We start from the raw sequence: 21,918 nt of genomic DNA, 5'->3' as shown, positions 1-21,918 counted from the left end.
AAAAACTTTATTTTGACGTACTTAAAAAACATTTAAATTAGAATTGAGAAATACTAAAAAAAACAGTACACTCCCCCCGTACGCAAAATAACCTAACTGGACTTAACACGTTCCACCGGCTCTGGCGTATATATATATATAAATCGGTAGAGACGCGGCATAAAACCTATGGGAGAGATGCCGCCTGTTCAATATGAAAGGCGTGATGTAAAAGGCGCCTATTTTTGATCGAAAAATGTATTGTTTCTTATTTACAACATGCGGAATGCCCACCCAATATAAAAAGAAGGCTAAAGCAATGCCGACAGAGTTCTGTGGTCACCCGAAAGTAGCCAAGAAATGTGTCAAAGAAAAACAGTATATATTTTTAATTTTTCTTCTCAATTTTCGCTCATACATTCAGTAAAAAATGATTAACGAATAACAAAAATACATTCACAGGCTTTTTTTCAATCTAAAACGAGTACTCCCTTCTTGCCACACCAACTGCTAATTACTTCACAACAAGCGGTATCTTTAGGCCAGAAAAGCTTTCTAACGCTATATGTACAGGGGTTGGGAATCGAACCCAGATGGGCTGCGTGAAAGGCATCGACTTACCCATCACGCTATACCCGTTCCCAATCATTAATTCTTTTCTGAACAAACACATTGAACTATTAGGTAATGTTTGTAGATTTCAGTAACGGTTCGTTACTTCATCTTAATTTCATCTTAATTTAAAGAAATACGTAATCTCTTCCCACTTCCCTCTATATGTAACGTGTCCACAAGAAATTTTTTTCCCTTCTACAAAGACTAGAGCATTATTATGTACTACAGCGCAGTATTTGAAACAAAACATGATCATTTTGTGGCGTTCGTGCTCGTAACCAACAAAGAAATTCTGCTCGTTTATTTGAGGTCATTGTAAAGCAAGGTTTGAAGTTTCCGCAGACATGTTAAAAATCTTGAAAAAATAATATATCATTTTTTAGATTAAAAAAGATTAGGTGCGCACTAATCGTCACCTCTCTCCTACGATGTGTAATGTCAAACTGATTCGAACCAGTTTACCATGATTAAGAGGTATTAGGTATTCTATGATCCAGAAACTTTATCCGACAAATGTCACTTTAAGAGCAAGAAACAAAATCAAATGTTTGGATCTCCAACAGAAGCAAATCAATCACTAACAAAGTAAACTGAAAATAGCAGTAAATAAATAAGAAAGTAAACGATAACACAATTTACCTTTCGATCTCTTCTTAATGATAAACCAGGCTACCAGACCAGCATTCACCACCAGCAGACAGAGACCGGCGAGTGCAATGCAGAAAATAACGAAACTCGGAAGTTCCGCCTTTTCCGCCAACTCAGAGGGCACTGGTTCCGGTCCTGACACACCGAGTAGCAAACACAAACACACCCAGCGACATGCACGGAAACGTTGCACGGTTCGAAATAATAGCATGAAAGTAAATAAGAAATAAACAAAATGAAAAATTCAATTAAAGTGAAAAGTTTCTCGGTGAACGAAAGTATCAGATCAAGTGGGTAGGGAGGTTGTCTGGTGATGGATGATTGGAGGCCGGAAGTGACGAACGGAATTGAGAGAATGTCCAACGATTGAACCATGGAGCAAAACGATAGCGGTGAGTAATTTGAGATACATTCTTCAGTTGGAGAATACGATTGAAATTGATGAGGTGGAAACAGTAAAATTCAGTAAACTAAATACCGCAATTATTTTCTGATAGGATAGGAATTTTCTCGGAGTGTCAAATTGTTCCGGAGTGTTGTAACTGTTGGTGGTGAATTTGCTCGTTCATTCTTTACTTCGAACTGTGTGTTCAGTGGAGGAAACCCACGTTGGAGGGGGCTTCTAATCAATGAAAAAAAAATGGAAACTAACGACGGGCAAGCGAACGTCCAAAATGCCAATAATATTAGTGGTGATCCAGGCTATAAATGGATCGCAGGAGTGTGGTTTAGGTGACTTCATTGACAGCTTACTAAGAAAAGAGGTTATACAGAAATACGAATTAATTATAAAACGACTGTGAAATTTTTTTTGAGGCATGATGAACATTGAACTTTTTGCAGGAAAATGGATAGTTTCAGTCCGGATTTTTGCAGGAAAATGGATAGTTTCAGTCCGGATTTTCGATGTAGCCGTATGGTAACTCATAAATAGAAAGAATTAAGATGCTTCACGAACTAATTATTTGATTAATAAATAGTACAGATCTACTCAGATAAATCAAGATATCGCAGAAATCATGTATCACTGAACACCGTTTAGAGTATAAGCAATTTTTTCTCTTATTGAGTTCTTCACGACAAACAGTTACAGATGTTTTTACCAATTAACGTTTGTAAGAACCTATTGAAAACGCTCCTAGCGGTTTTCGAAAGCGACTTGAATTTACAAATGGGTAGCATGGTAAACAAGTGATCTCCTGCCAACCAAGAGTAATCATTACCGGAGGGAAATTGGGTAGTCGTCAACGATAAAATTTTTCATTAGCTTTTATTACCCACTCTCTCTGGCGCAGTACAACTGAATACAAACGCATCAATTGTATTGTAAAAGTTTTTTTCTCTCATAAACGAACTTTTTTGAGAGTGCACCAGTAATTTTTGCATTTTATTTCGAGCACCAAGTTCCTCAATTTTTCCAAGCAGCCTGTAACAAAGCATTACCACTGAGATATAGCGAACAGTCAGAGAATTACTTTCACTGGAATGAGTTGAGTCGGATAAAAACTTCGCTGTATTATTCGTAGTGACCGCATCCGGCATATAGCCTTAGAATGGATGTTTATGTTCTTTCGTCTATTCGTTCTATGTACAGCAACATCCGGTGCAACCGAAGTGACACTGCAGGACTCCTAGCGCCAGTGAAGTGGTGTACAACACAGAGGACCATTAAAACGTAATTAGTACAGCGGTAGCCGCTGTCGGAGCTTAGTTACTACGTTCTGTTTTGAAGAGGGTAGCGAAATGAAAATTGCACGGGTCAGCAGTATTTTGAGAATTGCCATAATCCTCGTCTGGTGAGCTAGAGAAGAACACGTTTCTTATTTAGTTGTTTTTTTTCGGTAGGAGCAAATCGTGGGTGGATGTTCCTGATCCGTTGTTTCCGAGGGGCTTTTGAAATTATAACCTGATGAAAACATGATCCTAATTTATTATTTTATCAAATTTATAAGATGGATTCAGATCCACACCAATCGGTAATTTGCAAAAAAATATTGAAGTCTAAAATCTGCTAATAATTTCACTGTCACGTATGGTAGGCACAACTTTTTTTATTTACGTTGATTGTATTGTTGCAACAGTTTTCCTATCAATTCAATTTGGAATTCTCGTCAACCTTCACGAAAGAAAAACAAACAATCTAAAATTGAACTGCGTCTACGTAGAAATAGCCTTATTTACCTACCCCTCGGAAGAACGATCGAACCTGCTACAGCCGACCGGTAGTCATGGTATATACATATCTCGAATCATGCCGAAAACAAACAAAAAAAAATGTCGGACAAAAAACCAACAAAGCCCAACTGCTTTTACCCCTTTTCACTCGCTTGTGACTGGTTCGCCGATGGATGCAGCATCCGATGAGCAAAATGTTGAGCAGTACCAGACAGATGCCGGCCGCGACACCTATCAGGAGCAACAGTCCGGAAGCTCCGATGGACGACGGTGGCGGACCAACCGGCGGTTTACTGCCTAGGGAAGAAGCCGGTTGGGATGGAGGGGTGTCTGTATGTTGTTTTTATTTTTTTACGACGGATTTATTTTTCAGGAGAAAGGTTTTTTCGGTGAGCCGTTTTTTTTCGTAGTAGGTCCATTTCGTTAAACGCAGATTAGGATTATGAATGCGGTGGCGGACGGGTGGAAATACGAAGAGAAAATGATAGATTAATTTAAGTTTTAATTAAAATTTGATCTACCGGGCTCCGTTTAAAACTTATGGAACCCACATTACCTTTCGTTTGTGCGCGAGTTGTATCGGGCAGATATTTGCTGGATCCGAGCGCATTGGAAGCCATCACCGAGAACAGATATAGAGTGTTCATTCTCAGCCCGACGATGGTCAGCTTGTGAGAGTTGGGAAGACTATCCTCGTACCGGTAGTGATCGCTGTTGGCTTCCCGATAGCGCACCCGATAGTTGGCTTTCATGCCACCATCGAATCCGGGTGTCCAGGCGAGCATCACGGTATCATGGGTTACGTTTAGGATGTTTAAACTGAGCGGTGGATCCGGTGGGGAGGTTACATCCAACCGAACGTTTTCTTTGACACTGCCGAGCTCGTTCCGTGCCGTACACTCGTACTGACCGTAGTCGTTGGATGTTACTCGTTCGATTAGTAGAATCGATTCGTATGTCAGCGAGTCAATTTGTTTGTTCTCGACGTAGTATTTAGCGGTTTGGTTTACGTTCAGACTTTGGCCTGCCCGGGACCAGTAGAATTTGGGTCTAGGTGCAGATTGGGCCCGACAGGGCAGTCGACCCCGTTCGCCGCCGCTCGCTGCAGCGCGGAGCATCGGTGGGGATTTGTCAATCTCCGGTATAACTGTTGGAATAGAAAGGTAATATGAACGAGTTAGTTTTTCCTTCTTTGCGTTATTTGGTATAAGCTATGCCAAAGTATTGGTTATCTACATTGCTGAAGATTTAAGTATGAAACCTGGACGGAATTTCGGAATTTGTACGTTAGTATGACGAACTCAATTTTTTCCTTTAATTTACCCTAAACACCACTAGAGGACTTCATTGATGACACTGAGTTTGTTCGTTTTTATTTTGCCTAAGTGTTTATATTACAAATTGAGATCCATTATTCAAGTAACGAATGTGTGATTTGAGAGGGTCATTCTACATAACGGCAGACAAATTGGTAATTTTCTTTATTTTATTGTACAGGAACAAAAAAAGATACAAACATCCTTTTCAAGGTAGTAGTTGTAGACGTAAGATTGAAAGTAAAAAATAAATTTCAAACTAAACAAAATCTAAAATTATGGAAATACTAAAATTTTTCCGAGTTTTGGCATTACATTGCTTTAGAGAAATTTGGTCTTTCTGTTCAACAGACTTCGCAGTTGATTCTTAGCGTTCAGAATCATTACATGGCTAGAACTACGATCCTACTGACAATACGAGTCCTTACAGGTTCACACAATGTCGTCATACATACAAACATACATATATTAAAAATAATAAAATGACTGATGAGATGACGGAGCATTCCACACAACATCAGCCATCGAATTTTTTTCCATTTATTTTTTTTGGTTATGGACTCAGAAATATTAGATAAATATTTATCTGTTTCAATATGATACGTGGAGTTTTCGAGAAATGTTTCACGATGTTCCGCGTTTTTTTGTTTCGATTGTAGAAGTTTTAACCTCAAGGTCATTTCCTCTTCGGGACAGAAAAACTTTTTGGCAGAATATGGAATGTGCGTCTTTTTTTTAGCTTTCAAATGAGCGATTCCAAGAAACAATCTTTTTGTTTGTTTAATGAAAAAAGTTAGAAGTCCATAATCAAATAAAAAAAGTTCAAACTTTGGCCTATTTTGTTTTCTATTTTAAGTAGAAAAAAGCCTTAAGGGTTCAAATAAATTCTGGCAAAGTTTTACAGTGGAAAGATTAATACTTTCGGAGTAGTGAATTGGTAAATCACGAGCCGCACGCGCGCAGTGTACCGAAGCACGACTGCAGTTTTCCATTCCTCAACATTCCGACTACCAAGCCTCAAAAACAGTCGTAACGGTAGTTTCAAATCTTCGTTGGTATTGAACCGACCAGAATAGTTTTGGTACCAATGATTTTTTGAAGTTAACATAGCAAATCATCTTAAATCGCACGGTGGCATTACCACTTCAACTTGAACTGTTAATAAACTGATGAGTCAGAAATTAATCGTAGAACAAATGAAAATAACCATGTGCGCTTAAGTAAATTTGAGACATTTGTATCGACTATGCACATAGGTGCTGGCAACATGCATTTACGTCTTGTTAGCAATTTATCTCATCACTTCAATATAATATTTCAATGGCTTTTTTTTGCAAACATCACAATGTCCTCGTATTATTTTTATTGAATTTCTTAATTACGGTGATTAAGAAAAAGCCTTTCAATATGATTGGTTTTTAGATACCTCGTAACACTGGTGGAACAATAAAACTATAATATTTACCAATGTTATAATAGCCTTACGAACTGGTTTATCTATCAGGTTTCTAGAATTTACCAAGGTATCAGTCTATTCAAACTATTCATTGAGAAGAAAGTAGGTGATAATGTTCAATATTAAATTGTTTTGACGATGTCAATGAATTTGATTGCAAAAAATTTTAAATTATTGATAGGAACGGGCCACCTGGGTTCGATTTCTAATTCCGCACATAGGATCAGAAAGTTTTTTTCTGACGCGAAGAGGCAAATGACCCTAAAGTTTTGAACCTCTGTAATCGGAACAGAAAAAATTATTGATTTATTATTCATGTTTTCCAGACGATGACCATAAAAACTACACTGAGAATAATATTTGAATTAGCACAAAATTTTAGTTGCATGGTGGGAGTTCAAATAATATGGGAGTTTTCATACATATTGAACAAATGAGTGTAGAACTGAAATTTGTGACTTGTTTCAATAATTGACGAAACAAACTTATAATGGAAACCTATTGCGTGTTAGGTACGCTTTTCTGTTTGAATTCCGTTTGACTCAGGCCTATGCCTCATTGCCGGAAGAGACAATTTGTAGATCCGGTTATCTGTACCCGCGCTTGTCCATGTAGGAGAGAGAGAGGGAGAAAAAAGCAAAGCTAGGCCCTGAACCGTAACCAGAGCTGGACCGGTTAACTACTGTCCGTATGTCCATGGCTATGTAGATGTTTGTGTAGTAGTGCACTTACATTTCACAATCAATAAAACATCACGGCTGGTTGGATTTGCAACACGATTATCAGCGATACAGCGGAAATTGCCAACATCCTCGCGTCGGGCATCCTTGATGTGCAGATAGCTGGTTCCGTTCGCGTACGTCGTCGACGTTTTTATCGTCATGTCGTATCCGATTCGTTCCCATCGAATGTGCTCTTCGTTCAATGGTTTGCCTGCGGATGAAGTAGAAATGCAAAAGATGTTAGTAATGGGTGAGAGAATGCGGATTGCAGCTTGCATCGGAAGGTCTATTCTATTTTTTTCGGTTCCCGTCATCCGGTACTAAAAACGGGTTGCTGTTGCCGTTATGTTACAGGTTTCGAAGGTTTTTTTTTTCTGGTGCAGTCTCATATCGGGATGGGTAGGGTGGAAAAGAATCGAATGAAATGAAAATGAAGTGCTAGCGAGATGGAGGACAGGACGGCGTGCTAAAAACCAATCTGCTTTTTATCCTGGCTCGACCCGAATTTCACATGTCGTCCAGGGGAGCACCAAGCAGTGTGTCGAAACAGAAACGGAAACACACTGCCGACCCAGGCAGCGACCCATATCCCTACCAGCAGTGTGCCGAGAAATGGGAAGAATGATGATAGTGTCAGGATCTGTTTTCCACGTGGTCCGTAATAATCAGCATGCTGCTATACTTGCTATGGGATTTTTTTTATCTTGGGTGAAAAATATGCAACGCTACATTCTCGCGAACAAATGTGTACCATTTTTTTCACTCTATCCAACCATCCCTTGGGATCATGTGAATTTTGATGGGTGGTTTCGATCTGCTTCAAAGAGTTTGCTGCTAGCAAAAATACAGCCAATCAGAAAAATGAAGATTGGATAGCAGTTTTTATTTTATTTTATTTCGATCAGTACCAGCAAGTTCAGTAGCATATTGAATGCATGTCGAAGTCTGGTAAGTCTTCCAAATAGGTTTAAGGTACAGTTTAGCGCAGCGGAAGTTAGTTTTTAACTGAATTCTATTTAAGCTTACGGCAATGCCGGGTGAATGGGGAATGGATGAGGATATTTAATTTTAGTGCAAATTATTGATTCTATATTAATCTCCTAGAACATGAATATTATTCTTGATAGATGATTTAGAGAGAAAAGGGAGGACCTCCCCCGCAGGAATCACATCTGTCATTTACTCGTTTTGCATAATTCTTTCAAAGCTAGAATTCTATGGCTTGGATAAATCCAAGCTGAGTCCGATTGCTAGACCGAAGCAGACTTCAAGCTTAATTCGATTTGCTTTAACGAAATTGCACTTCCGGTTAAATGACTATCGGCAAAAATTATGACTTTTGAAATGATTGCAGGAATTTTTTAAATCATATTAAAATGATGAACTTATTTGTGTTGGTTTTTGCTCAATAGTGTCTAAGTGCTAATAGACAATGATATAACGAGGTTTTTTCAATTATAGTTCATAATTAAGAGACTTCATGGCTCACAAAACAAATAGAGCTAGCAGCTCTAATAAATTTTTTGAAGCTGTGTAATCAATTTCTGTTTCACAGTATTTTATTTTATATCTATTAGTCGAATAGATAAACAATGAAACTTGAGCTTTTGTTATTTTCTTGATTAGCAGCATGTGTTAGTTTTCAAATCGCATAAGAAGACCTATAACATGCTTTAAATGTAAATCATCGTCAATTTTTTAACCGGTAAATATCTGATTTGTTTACTGAAGTGAAATCAAAATTGCAGAGCTATTCAAGTTACATAAATTTATGTGGCAATTACTTCCCTGAGTTAGTCCGGTATGTAATACAATGTAACAACTTTTAAAATATTGACATTTGCGTCACACAAACAAGTCAAAACGTATTTCCGAAGTATAGCAACAGCACAGCTTGAAAGAAAGATTGGGCGTACATGAAGCTTATTTATTCGCGAGCTTGATGTGTTCTATGTGATGTTAAGAAAGGGTACATTATTATCATTTCATCGCTGCATAACTTACGTTTTAGACCGTTTCTGACATTCCCCTTCACATAAATAAATAAATTTACATAGATAGAATAGAATAACGACCCTCAATCAATCAGAGCTGTATTCTTAATTTAAAACTACAAAACCTCGCACTCAAGGACCGAAATCAGCTTTTTACCATAAAAGTTAGTTAATTTTAGTTAGTTATTTTTAAGGCCAGATTTCTCCAGAAACATTTTGAAAAAATCAGAACAAGAAAAAATTTTGCGTGAATTTTTGGAAAATTTGATACAGAATATGAAACAACAAATGTTTTACACCCAAACCTACTTTTACGAACCTTATATATGTATGTATGCATGCTTACACACTCACTCGTCTGCGTAAATATTTATACATATAAATGATCGCTTTTACTTCACCAATATTTATATGTATTAAGAAATACAAATATTTGCATACATGTGTACGTACACGGAACCACCCGCGATCCCATTTCAACCAGAATATTAGTTGATTTTCTGAATTCGATTGGTTAAAATTTGGTACAACTAATCGATTGTTGTTTTAACTAAACTGTCATTTTTGTTTTTCGATTAGCAGAAACGATGGTTGAAACAACTAATTTAACTGTTTGAAAAAAAATGCTTTCAATTAATGAGGACACATACCTTTCAATTTCAACAAATATTTTAGTTGAAATAACTGGTGTTGTTATTGAAACAACATTCTGTTAGTTGAAAAATAAATCGGTTTTATTTGTTTGTTTGTTTTGAGATCATTAAAGATCTAAATTCTAAAAAAATACTTCTGATTCGATCGGAAATGATTGATGTAGAAAAACGTTTTAAATCAGCAAAAGTGCCCGGAGGGGCGAGTAAATTAGCGAAATTATTTAATTTACCTAAAATGATGCCTTCAAACGGATGAACTAAAGTTATGCACTGATAATTTTAGTAAATTTAAATGAGCTTGGGTGCATCAACCGCTGGGAATTGGAATTTTGCGACGGCAATTCAAACGTGCCATTCAATCGCAGCGCGTTCTGTGCGTTTGAAACCCTTCGCTCCTGTTACTTTTATAAATTGAATTCATGTCAAAACGCGTTTTATTGCTAATGCATGAACATCATCATCGGTAACAAACAGCTGGAAGTAAAACAGTCTGCTGGAAGTAAATAGTGATCGAATTTGAAGCATAAAATTTTTGCGCATACCTGAAAGATTACGAGATGATCATTCATTAACATTTTCTAATTTGTCACCAAATCTTTTTCATCTCAAACGAGGTTAACTTTATCACAACACCGCTGTTAGATAAACACTTGTTATCATAAGATTCTCAAATCGAATGAACACAATTTCATCAAACGTTTTAACCATCGATGTTGTTTTCATTGACATTTTGAAGCGACGCGAACAGATTTCAACTAGAAAAGTTGTTGATTTTGCATTGTGATTATTGTTTTGCTTTCAACTGTCTCCGGCATTTGACAGCATTCAAAACAACATATTTTTCGACTACTTGAATATATGCAAATCAAAAACCATTTTGGTTGAATCAAAAAGAAATTAGTTAAATCAACTATCGCAAAAATCAAAAACTGCGATATCGCAATTTTATGATCGAAGGGTTCTCCGTGAATATTTATACATATATAAATATATAAGTTACATAAATGGAGGTTTGGGTGTAGTACGTTTACTTTAACTTTCTCAAAAGGTGTTATTGTGTCGATTTGATATTTGAATAATTAAATTATTGTCAAATGCTTCAAGTAGTAGTGAAACTTTTTCATCGTTTATTAACATAGTCTATTATTCAGGATGATGCGGTTTCACCGAAAATATCGTTCCTAAAAAACTTACTTCAACGTTGTATAATATCCTTGATATCTTCCATCGAGTAGAAAGATATCGAAAAGACTCCCTGTTGAAAACTTCCATCAACGTCTTCAAAACTCAACGTATGAAGTATCTATCAACATTGGCTTACTTCGAAGAACGCATACACCCCGGCACGAGTGGGTCAACACTCGAACGCGGTATTCCTCAAAGTTTGAGTTCTTCAAAATTTTCTCGTCCACTCTTTCCGCCAGTATCGGCTAATTTTTATCAGGACGAACCACATACCCACCATTTCCGCTATCGTTCAACGACAAGACAATACTGTTTATTTCCAGTTCCGAAGGGAAGGGAAATGATGGGAAAAGTTTTCCGCGGCACGTTGAAGCATCTAGCTATAGGCGGAGATGTAATATAAAGAAATAGCAACACGAAAAACTATAGCACTTACCTTCAACGGTGCATGAAAGCATTGCATCCTCGCCCGGAGTTACGACCACGTTCTCAGAGATGGATTTTATCGATGCGCCATCTAGAATTTTATTTAGAGAAATAAAAGTTATGCTTCTACCGGCTGACTTGGACTAGGTTATGGCGCAAACAAGAACCGCTGAGGAACGTTTGACGATACACGACGGGTTGGTTGGAGGTCAGTTGGCCGCTTGATTGCTCTGTAAGCAACAGCTCTCTGTTTGTCATCAAAACGAGATTTTTCTCACTCTCTATTCCCCGCCATTGTTAGGAGCTGTTAGCGAGTTTCACTTTTCCGCATTTTCCGCTTCCGTTTATCGAGAGTTGCGGATTTTTCCCCTGGCTTTACAGCATATGAGTGGTTTGTTATTAAATTTTGTTTGAAACACGAGTTGAAAATATTTTCTTCAACCGACACGGCAACAAAGAAGCAAATTTTCAAGGAATGTTCTTTTCTGAAGCATTCTTCTCGGGATCCATTATGTGTGTTAGAAGGATGAAAGTAAAATTGTCTCGAATGTGAGATTTATAGGGGGATCGGGTGAGTGTCATTTACTGCAGATTGCGTTACATGCCACTATAAAAATCAGACTTTTTTGGGTTTATTTTTTACAACAGCAGTTTACTGCCAGCAGTAGACTAGCGAAGGTGGTTGAAACTTAATTTTTGTTACATTAAATTGTAATGTTATTGAGTTTTAGTAGAAGGTCTCTTTTTCTCTTTGGGGGGTGAATTGTTTTCTGTAAGATATAATTTCGAACTAACAATTCAATTTGATCTAGAAAAATATAGTGGAAGCGTTGTATCAACTACATCCTGAAAAAACCTCTGGAAACATATATTCCGTGTTATTTTAAGCTAGGAAAACAACAACACAAGCTGAGCGGAAGAAGTACTTCCTAGAATCCACTCAAACCACTCATCTGACATCCAACGGAGCAATCCCACACGGAAGTACAGCAACTTTCGAGGTGTCACCCGGCTGTCTCTCGAGTGTATCATCCTTGAAGAACGGCGCTTAAGATGCTGTACTTTATGCTCATCACTTGACCCGATTCCCTTAAGACTGTAATCCATTTTACCGAAACCAGCAGTCACAACAAATTTGCTATGTGTGTTCTGTGCTCTTGTACGAATGTATGTTTGTGTATGGCTGAGAGTTAGATTGTCTCTGTGCGGTGCCATTAGAGGAAATGTGGAGAAACTTTGTCCATTCACCCAACCGTTCACTAGAAAACGATGTTCTTCTGGAAAGAACACTAGCCCACAAAAGCAGCCTCTCAGAAGCCGGCAGCCTGATCCCTGTGACAGAACAAGTTGCTATGCTGGTGTCTTGCGAATATTCTTCCTTGTAGCTCAGTACAACGCTGGAAATGATCCTTTTATTGGGGAGATAGTTCACGTACGGGTCCTTTACAGTATATATGTAAATTAAGCCAGTTCCTGAGAAATAAGGTCAACTACAGCTGTTGACTTTGCCTTCAACGGTCAGCTCTCGCCCTTTTGGTATGCTCCAGTATAGATCTTCCGACTCCCGATTCCGGCACAAGCATGAGATGCAGTGATTTTCATTGTTTACGAGTAACACAGCGGGTGCCACACCAGGTGAGTTATCGAAATATGACACTTGCCTGCCAACCACGGGCCAAACTGGTTTGAGTCACGCTGAGTCCTGTTTTCTCTACTGGGCTGTATTGATTTTCCCTCATTTGTCGCTTACTGCCGCTACCCAGCTTGAGTCTTGTTTAGCCAACACATAATGGGATCACGTCTGTTCACAACCTCCCACGGGAAACTGGTATGCTGGGAGTGAATTTTTTTTTTCTGGCTCTGGACGAGCGTTTGTATTTGTAGAACACCGAGCTGTATTCATCCTTTCGGTGATTTTCTTTATTTTATTGGTTTTGGTAGTTTTAATAGTGGTACAAATTTAATGGTTCGTCCTTCATATCGGACCACCTGCCGGCAAAATGAACCGCTACGATGGTCTAGTAATAAACAGCAATATTATGATGATTATTATTAATATTGCAATGTAGGTATGTGGTATCAATTTGACATATTAGGTGCTAGCCCGTGTGGGTGGTCCGATGGCTGTGTTATTAGTCGTCGACAATAGGTTTAGGCAGGGCTGGTTTGAAATCGAGAGTCCTGGAAATATACAATTCAGTCGGTCATGTTCCGGATACGAAATGTTCACCATTAAAGTAAAATAAGCGTATTGTACCAACAGTCATCCCGTTATAAGAGTCACCATGCTACTTTGCCGATTACTCGACATCCAATCAACGAATTGTGATTAAATTGATAACAATATTTTAGCTTCGGATCTAAGAAGCAATAAAGCAGAGAAAATAGATCGAAATCTGTGCAATACTGCTGTTATAGCGACGCAAAAACTTGAATTCACCTGATTTCATCGTACTCTTAAAGTTCATCTATCGAAAAGGGACAGCAGATCTCACTCTAACTAATGGTTTTCTTATATGAGATGACTATTGGAGCTAAGATGATCGAGGGTACCGTTACCATACCGTTAGTATGTAAGTGAATGTTTTTTTTTCATAACAACTAGTTCGCATTATTTTTCGCATCATTTATTAATTTGTCATTGTTATGTCTATCGTAAATATAGATTCAGCAATTTTCGAAATAGTAAATATAAAATGATCAGGTTACTGTCGCTAAAAATTTAAAAAAAGTCCCATGAGTGTTGGTTGTAACAACCTTCAGTGTCATTTAAATTGGAATGCTCGATCTTTGAAATCGAGTGAAGATGAATTTTATAATTTTCTCGAAGTTCACAAAATCCATATTACCATTGTGACAGAAACTTTTCTTAAACCAAATGTCAAATTGAAAAGTAATCCACATTATGTGGTTCATCGATTTGACAGGTTTACTGGAATGGGTGGTGGAGTTGCCATTTTTGTACAACGGCAAATTAAACATCGAATTTTACCTTCTTTCAATACTAAAGTTATTGAAAGCTTGGGAATCGAAGTTGAAACCATTCATGAAATTTATTTCATCGCTGGAGCATATTTGCCATTCCAATTAACCGGCGAACAATTAAATTTCTTTAAAGGCGATTTGCAAAAACTTACAAGATATCGATCGAAATTTTTCGTAATAGGGGACTTAAATGCTAATCATGTCCAGTGGAATTGTAGGCAAAATAACAGTAATGGTAAAATACTTCATAATTCATAATACTCTCAGCTGGTTACTTCACAGTTCTTCATCCCAGTAATCCGACTTGTTTCTCTTCCGTGAAAAACCCGTCTACAATTGATCTGGTTCCAACGGATCAAAGTCACATTTGTAGTGAACCGATTACACATGCTGACTTTGACTCAGATCATCTTCCTGTAACATTCAGACTTTCCAACGAAGCTATAATTAACCCAATTAGTTCTATATTCAACTATCATAGAGCTAATTGGTTGGATTACAGATATCACATTGAAAATCATGTGGATCATGAAACTATTTTAGAAAATTCTGCGGTAATCGACACAGCAATTGATAATTTGAATCATTACATTATCGAAGCAAGAAATCTTTCAGTTCCCAAAGCTCAAACTAAATTAAATTCTCCTATCATCGATGACAATCTTCAACTGCTCATTCGGTTGAAGAATGTTCGTCGACGACAACATCAACGTTCTCGTGATCCTGCTATGCAAAACATAGTTAAGGATTTACAAAAAGAAATTAAACGTAGATTTACTCTTTTGCAAAATGAAAATTTCGCTAATGAAGTTGAACAAATTGAACCATATTCTAAACCTTTCTGGAAACTTTCTAATGTTCTTAAGAAACCTCAGAAACCAATTCCTGCTCTCAAGGAAGGAAATCAAATACTTCTTACAAATGGCGAAAAAGCTCAAAAACTTGCTCAGCAGTTTGAGAGTGTACACAATTTTATTTTGAACGTTGTGAGTCCTATTGAAAATGAAGTCTCACTGAAATATGATCATATTTCAACCCAAGTGTTATCACAAGATGACATTATTGAGACGAATTTTGATTAAATTAAATCAATTATTAGGAAACTTAAAAACATGAAGGCTCCTGGTAATGATGGAATTTTTCAAATTCTTATTAAAAGTCTTCCCGATGTTGCCTTGAGACTCCTGGTTAAAATTTTCAATAAGTGTTTTTCATTAGCTTACTTCCCAAAAAGATGGAAAAACGCTAAAGTAATTCCTATCCTCAAACCTGATAAAAACCCAGCAGAAACATCAAGTTCTTCTATCAGTAAACTTTTTGAAAAAATTATCTTGTTGAGAATGATGTCTCATATAAATGAGAATTCAATTTTTATACCAGAGCAGTTTGGATTTCGTCATGAACATTCAACTACTCATCAACTTGTCAGAGTAACGAACATGATAAAAGCAAATAAATCTTCTGAGTTATCCACTGGAGTTGCTCTTCTAGACATAGAAAAAGCATTCGACAGTGTTTGGCACAAAGGTTTAATAGCAAAAATGTCTGATTTCCAGTTTCCTATTTATTTGATCAAAATGATTCAAAATTATTTAATTGATCGTACTCTTCAGGTTAGCTATCAGAATTATAAATCTGAATTGCTACCCGTATGAGCCGGTGTCCCGCAGGGTTCGAGCGTAGCTCCAATCTTGTAAAATATTTTCACTTCTGATCTCTCAAATCTACCCGTTGGTTGTCAGAAATCGCTATTCTGTGACGACACAAGTCTGTTAGCCACAGGTACAAATCTAAGAATGATCTGCAGTCGCCTACAATAAAGTTTAAATATTTTCAGTGATTATCTGTCAAAATGGAAAATTAAACCAAATGCAGCAAAAACGCAATTAATTATCTTTCCCCATAAGCCAAGAGCTTCTTTTCTTGAACCAAACAATAATCACATTCTCAAATTGAATGGCTTGGAATTGACATGGTCTGATCAAGCCAAATACTTAGGTTTAACGTATGACAAAAAACTCACTTTCAAGGATCACATTGAAGGAATCCAGGCAAAGTTTAATAAATATATTAAATGCTTATATCCTCTTATAAACAGAAATTCTAAGCTCGGTCTAAAAAACAAATTGTTAATTTATAAACAAATTTTCAGACCAGCCATGCTTTATGCAGTACCAATTTGGTCAAGTTGTTGTTCCACCAGGAAGAAAACGCTTCAAAGGATTCAGAATAAAATTCTGAAAATGATTTTGAAGCGTCCTCCCTGGTTTAGTACAAATGAGTTACACAGACTCACAAATATAGAACCATTAGATGTAATGTCACATAATATTATAAGCAAATTCCGACAAAAATCGATGCAATCTTCAATTGAATCGATTCGCTCTCTGTATTAGTTAGTAAGTTAGTATATAAGTTCCTTTTCCCCATTACACAATACAAGCAGGTTTAGAATTTTCCCTACACAAAAATCTCAGAATTGCGGAAGCAAATAATGTCCTCATGGTAATAACCAAATCATATATATATAATAGGGCTGAAAAGTCACCACTTGTGGCTGAACACCCAATTAAAATCTTAATAATTTAATTTTAACTCATATTCCAATAAATAGTTATTAAAAAAAAACCTTCAGTGTCAAAGCATAGTTCATATTTTTTGGCGACGTTGCAACGTATCTAGTTCTTTGAGTAGAGTTCTATCTTCTTGGATATGGTAGGGTGCGGGAGCTCGTCATAATAGGCTCCCGTGCACCAAACGAACAAGTCGTTTTTGATCTAGTCTCATTGAAGTTGCAAACACCCCTAAATTTGTTAACAAATGCATTTCTCCCATGTCATTTGTTGCATCTTGTTAGGAATGAGCTGCTGCAACGAAATGTGTCAACATTTGTTACTAGGTCAATGGAGTAAATCATTCAGTGATGTTGAAAATAAACAGCACAAACTTTAAAATGTTTTCCAAATAAAATTTATTACCGTTCTAACTTTCACTTTCACGTCGCTCACTAAATTTTTCCTTTCACCGTTACCACGTACAGCGAAGTGATCACTGGTATTATACAGACTTTAGAATCAATCTTAACACTGACTCATCCCTATTTTAAACATTTACTAGCTGACATTGAAAGTAAGCTACGTACGAAACACTATCAAAGGACAATTTGTACAATTTTTAGAGCTTTGATTTACTGTTACCTCATCTTATTCATTGAATTCCCTTCTTCTTGAAAAGGTAAACTAAAATGAATATGAAGGGTAACGACACCCCCATTTATGTCAGTTCCACTATTCATCTCAATGCTAAAACTATAAGTTAGATTGAAATCTGCTGTCTCAGTTCGATCCATTGACTCAAAGAAATTCGGTGCATTCGCTTCGATTTATCGCGCTCTTATAACAGCCAGTATTGCACAATTGTCGAGTTTTAGCTTCTTAGCACCGAAATGAAGATATTATGTTCGATTTTATAATAATTCGTTGATTGTAAGTCTAGTAATATGAAAAAAAACATAGCGACGATTGGTATAATAACCCATTGAGTTTCGCCGAGCTAGCTGCAAAAAGATTTAACATGTCTAAGAAAATCCGTTCGAAAACTTGAGCCAAACTAGACAAGTGATGTCACATCGGAGTTAAAGTTTGATGATTTTGAATTTTGAAAAATCACTTTTTGATACCAGTGGTGCATAAAACTTTGAAATATGATGTCGTCTTAATTTTTTTTTATTTCGATTCAGGAGGTTAGAAAATAAATTAATGAAGATGGGACTGAAATTTGAAGTAACAACATTTTATGCAATTGCTGTAAGTTGAACCCGATAGTATTCAAACCTCTCTTGAATCATCTCAAACTATGATTTATATTTAGTATGTGATATTCTATTTCAAAGTCCAGTATCATCTTAATTCGTATATTTTTCGGGCCAAAACAGTCGATTTTTCGCAAAAACTAATATCTTGAGATAACACCAGATTTAGAGATTTCGTGCATTTCTAAGATACACAGAAAAAATTATTAATTGTACACGTCATGTAAATCAATGAAATCAATGATTAATGTATGAAATAAAAATCAATTGAATTGAAAATTCGATTGAAAACCATAATCGATTCAAAATTAAATTGGAACGCATTGATTTCTCAACAAATAAGACTGTATTTATAAATTAAAGCTTAGTTTTGCTTTTGAAGTATATTGAGAAAGAAATAACTGTGAAGCAATTTTTGATTCAATTTTCTGGTCCAAATATGTTCATCAAAAAAGATAAAAAAATTATCTTTACATTAAACATTAAAACAGTTCTTATTTGGGAAATTTCCTAATTTTCTTTCTTTGTAACGATATACTACTCGGAATTTATTCATAAAATTAAAAATACAAGATTATTTATTAAAATCGATGTTGTATCTTTCAAAGTGCACCCTATCGACTGCAACACACTAATGCCAGCGCTTGATCTAAGCCTCGAAACATTTTTTACCTTTTTTTATAAATATAAAAAATAGGTATAGAATTCGCTCAAACTTTACAACAATTGTCCGAGGCCCGGAGGGCCGAGTTTTATATACCAATCGATTCAGCTCAACGAACTGAGCAAATGTCCGTGTGTGTATGTGTGTGGGTCTGTATGTGTGTTGTCAACTAAGAGGTCGAGACAAGCGGAGGACGCTTAGAACAATGTGCCAATCACACATTAACACAATGCGTTGGTACATTTATCAATATTGGCACTTTCGTGTTCATACAGTTGCACAGTTGCGGCACACAAAGGGCTCAGTTTTGACAAGTAGCTGTTTCATGGGGCACAGCATAGCACACTTAGACTCACAGTATATCACGTGTTTTTTTAGGGGCACAATATAGTTTGTGTTAAGCGACTCTCCTCTTGGGTCGAGATCTCAGAGATGGCTAGACCGATTTTGATCAAACTAGCCGCAAATGAAAAGTCTTCCCGTCACCCAAAACGCTATTGAATGGGGTTGAGATCGGATGTTTACTTTTTGAGTTATACGAAGTTTTATGCCAAAATTTTCAGTTTTTTGACAATATCAGTCACAACTGACCTTGAAAACAGATTTTAGATTTTTTAGATTCAAATGAAATCTAAGAACCATCTATGATTCAAATGAGAGGTCTTAAAATCCTATAAAACATTTTATTTTTTTGTCAGATCCGGTATTGCGGTTTAGGAGATACAGGGTGATTAGTATAAAAATGTTTATTTTACATAAAAATAATCAGATTTATCGGGTTGGCAGATTTGGATAGTCGATTACCAAATAAATTTATTTCAGTTTAAGCGGTACACAGTTTTCGATTCGGAAGGACCCATAAATTTAGTAGGCACTACAATTTCTCAAAGATGTTTACATAATCCTCAGGTGAATGTAACTAATTTCGGATGCACCGATTTTAGAATTCCGGTCCCAGTATCGGATCGTTTCTCAAAGCTAAATCATTTTCTCAAAAAGGCCAAACCGAACTTCAAAAACAAAAATTCAAATTAAAAGACTTATGGTCCCATACAAAATTGGTGAGTTCTATCCGGTTCTGGAATTACAGGATGATGAGTTTATATAATTCATACCTATATAGAAGATGTAAATTGTTTGGCGTATTAATTTATGGCCATACGAATCATTTTGGATTATGCTAATTCCTGAATACCGGCTTTGGAAGTACCATATATTATGACGAAGAACTCTAAGCCGGAACTTACTTCGACATCTCATGAAAAGTTCAATCGATTGCCACACGTTAAGATTGAAATTCAAACGATAGGCAGTTTTGACGTTACAGGGTAATGAGTGATTAAAATATCAATTTGCCGTTTAAAACGACGATAATTAAAATAATGTCATGAGAACTAAAACACCGAAGAATATCCATGCAAAAACACATGCGGATTTATAAAAAAAGGTATCATCTCACTGCTAGGTGGATCAATCACGTTAAATATTCAGTTTTCGGTATGTCCATCCGAGTCATCTGCGATTTTTCCATAATCTCATCTCGGGTGCTGAAACACCCGACATTCGATTTCAATTGAATGAAATGAAATTTTACTGCACTGAAAAAAATAATCGTTGCTCTCATATATAGTCAATCAAGTTGTTTGTGTTAATCTGACTCATACTACTGTGACAAAAGTAAAATTCGTGCGGGTTGACTCAGACTACTATTCGTGTAAACCTTTGAATTTGAGTGATAGGTTTGAGTCGTAAACCGGAGTCAAACACTCAAGAATTTATAATAGATTTTGTCATCAATTATATGCACTATAAATCTGAATCTATTACATGCAGATTTTCGGCATATACTGCCCTGCTGATTCGTTGCAGCCGAGGAATACATTGACTCTCTGTTAGCCCAATCAACCCAATAAATCTCATCCTGGCGTCTGCAGAAAGCATTCTCTGGTTGAAGCACATATTAATTTTCGGTTTACCCCTGAAAAAAGAAATCACGATGAAAAATTGAACCACCAAGGAAAAATCTAATGCCATCAAATCTCAGAGCATACCGCCTGGATTGCGGCATGTAAGCTATAGTACGGCATCCGTTTCAGGCCCAGACGGAAGATGAATCATGTACCATCCCAACCACCAACCGACCAACCGAGCGATCGTCCAGTCGTGTTTCCATGCGTGCGCGCTCTGTTCGACGGGACACACGTGGTTCGGTTTGGTAGTACCACGAGGAACCGGAGCTACCTATCTCTTAGCTGTAGCAAACACCCTACTTACATTCGACCACGACTGTGATATTAATCATCGCCGAGCCTTGGGAGTTGACGGCTTCGCACGTGTAGATGCCGGCATCGTTTCGCGTCAGCTTGGTAATATTCAGGATCGGTCCCTCGGAGACAATCCGTTGGACATCTGTGGTATAATTTTGTATGTATGAAAGAAAAAAACGAACGGTTTTAATAATAAGAGGTTAAAAATGGAATGATTCGGCTTGCGGTGAATTAATAGTCTGCGATTAGTGCTAATGGGAGCTACCGCAAAAGCTTATTAGAGCATTGTTTGGTTCTGTGAAAGCTTCATATGGATGAGGATGAATCAGCGAGTAGTGCTTACCAGAAGATAGTATAGGTAATCCATCCTTAGTCCAGGTATATGCGATGGACATTGGATTACCGGTGGCAACCATAGCAACTGTTAGAGATTCTCCTTCAACACCAACGGCAGTAGATGATGGAGGCGGTGAGAATTTGGGTGGATCTGTTGAATAATCATATCTATGTAGTGGTTCCGAAAGAGCCGATTACAATCGACAAGTTGTGAAACTTTTTAAAGAAAAGTTTCACAACCTGATTGCCGCTTTACTTGACGAGTATGAGAAAGGATTGGAAAATTCGTAACGTACATAGTACTTGCAAATTGACTGCTTCGTGTACGCTGCGCTGTAATGCTTCGTTCGTACTCTGACACGTATAGACGTTTCCGTTCATATCCTGGGTAATGTTTACCTTCAGCTCCAGTGACGATACTGTGCCACCCCACAAGCCTGGCTTGGATGCATTATTTATGCCTACGGAGCAACGAGAAAAGGGTAAATGAAACGGTTAGAGTGCGTGTTTTGGATAGATGCACTCTACACACACATACATTCGAACACACACACACATACAATTCCGAAATCGGCTAAGATATATATAAGAATGATTCCAAGTCGAGCCGTAGATAGGTGAGTAACAACGACCGAACGAGTTGAATAGATCCTGATGGAAATACCGAGAAGATATCGGCAGCAAGC

The 21,918-nt window shown here is 37.0% G+C and overlaps 1 protein-coding gene across 3 annotated transcripts in view; it reads right to left on the bottom strand.

Annotated features, from left to right (window-relative positions):
- The window catches only part of LOC131435924 (nephrin-like), a 437,633-nt gene that overhangs the window by 7,212 nt on the left and 408,503 nt on the right, over positions 1 to 21,918 (bottom strand). The window contains exons 13-20 of one of the 3 annotated variants that reach the window (XM_058604222.1): positions 21,529 to 21,693; positions 21,240 to 21,383; positions 20,904 to 21,038; positions 11,180 to 11,260; positions 6,922 to 7,122; positions 3,974 to 4,564; positions 3,556 to 3,747; positions 1,234 to 1,377 (exon numbers count right to left, since the gene is read on the bottom strand). In XM_058604222.1, coding sequence (XP_058460205.1) covers positions 1,234 to 1,377; positions 3,556 to 3,747; positions 3,974 to 4,564; positions 6,922 to 7,122; positions 11,180 to 11,260; positions 20,904 to 21,038; positions 21,240 to 21,383; positions 21,529 to 21,693 — 1,653 coding nt within the window. The remainder of the gene's footprint in view (positions 1 to 1,233; positions 1,378 to 3,555; positions 3,748 to 3,973; positions 4,565 to 6,921; positions 7,123 to 11,179; positions 11,261 to 20,903; positions 21,039 to 21,239; positions 21,384 to 21,528; positions 21,694 to 21,918) is intronic. The other 2 variants (XM_058604220.1, XM_058604221.1) reach the window with 2 other exon arrangements.

The sequence above is a fragment of the Malaya genurostris genome, chromosome 3 (assembly GCF_030247185.1).
Source record: "Malaya genurostris strain Urasoe2022 chromosome 3, Malgen_1.1, whole genome shotgun sequence".
Classification (NCBI taxonomy): domain Eukaryota; kingdom Metazoa; phylum Arthropoda; class Insecta; order Diptera; family Culicidae; genus Malaya; species Malaya genurostris.
Note: the sequence above shows the minus strand (reverse complement) of the source record. Positions and strands in the feature narration are given on the sequence as shown.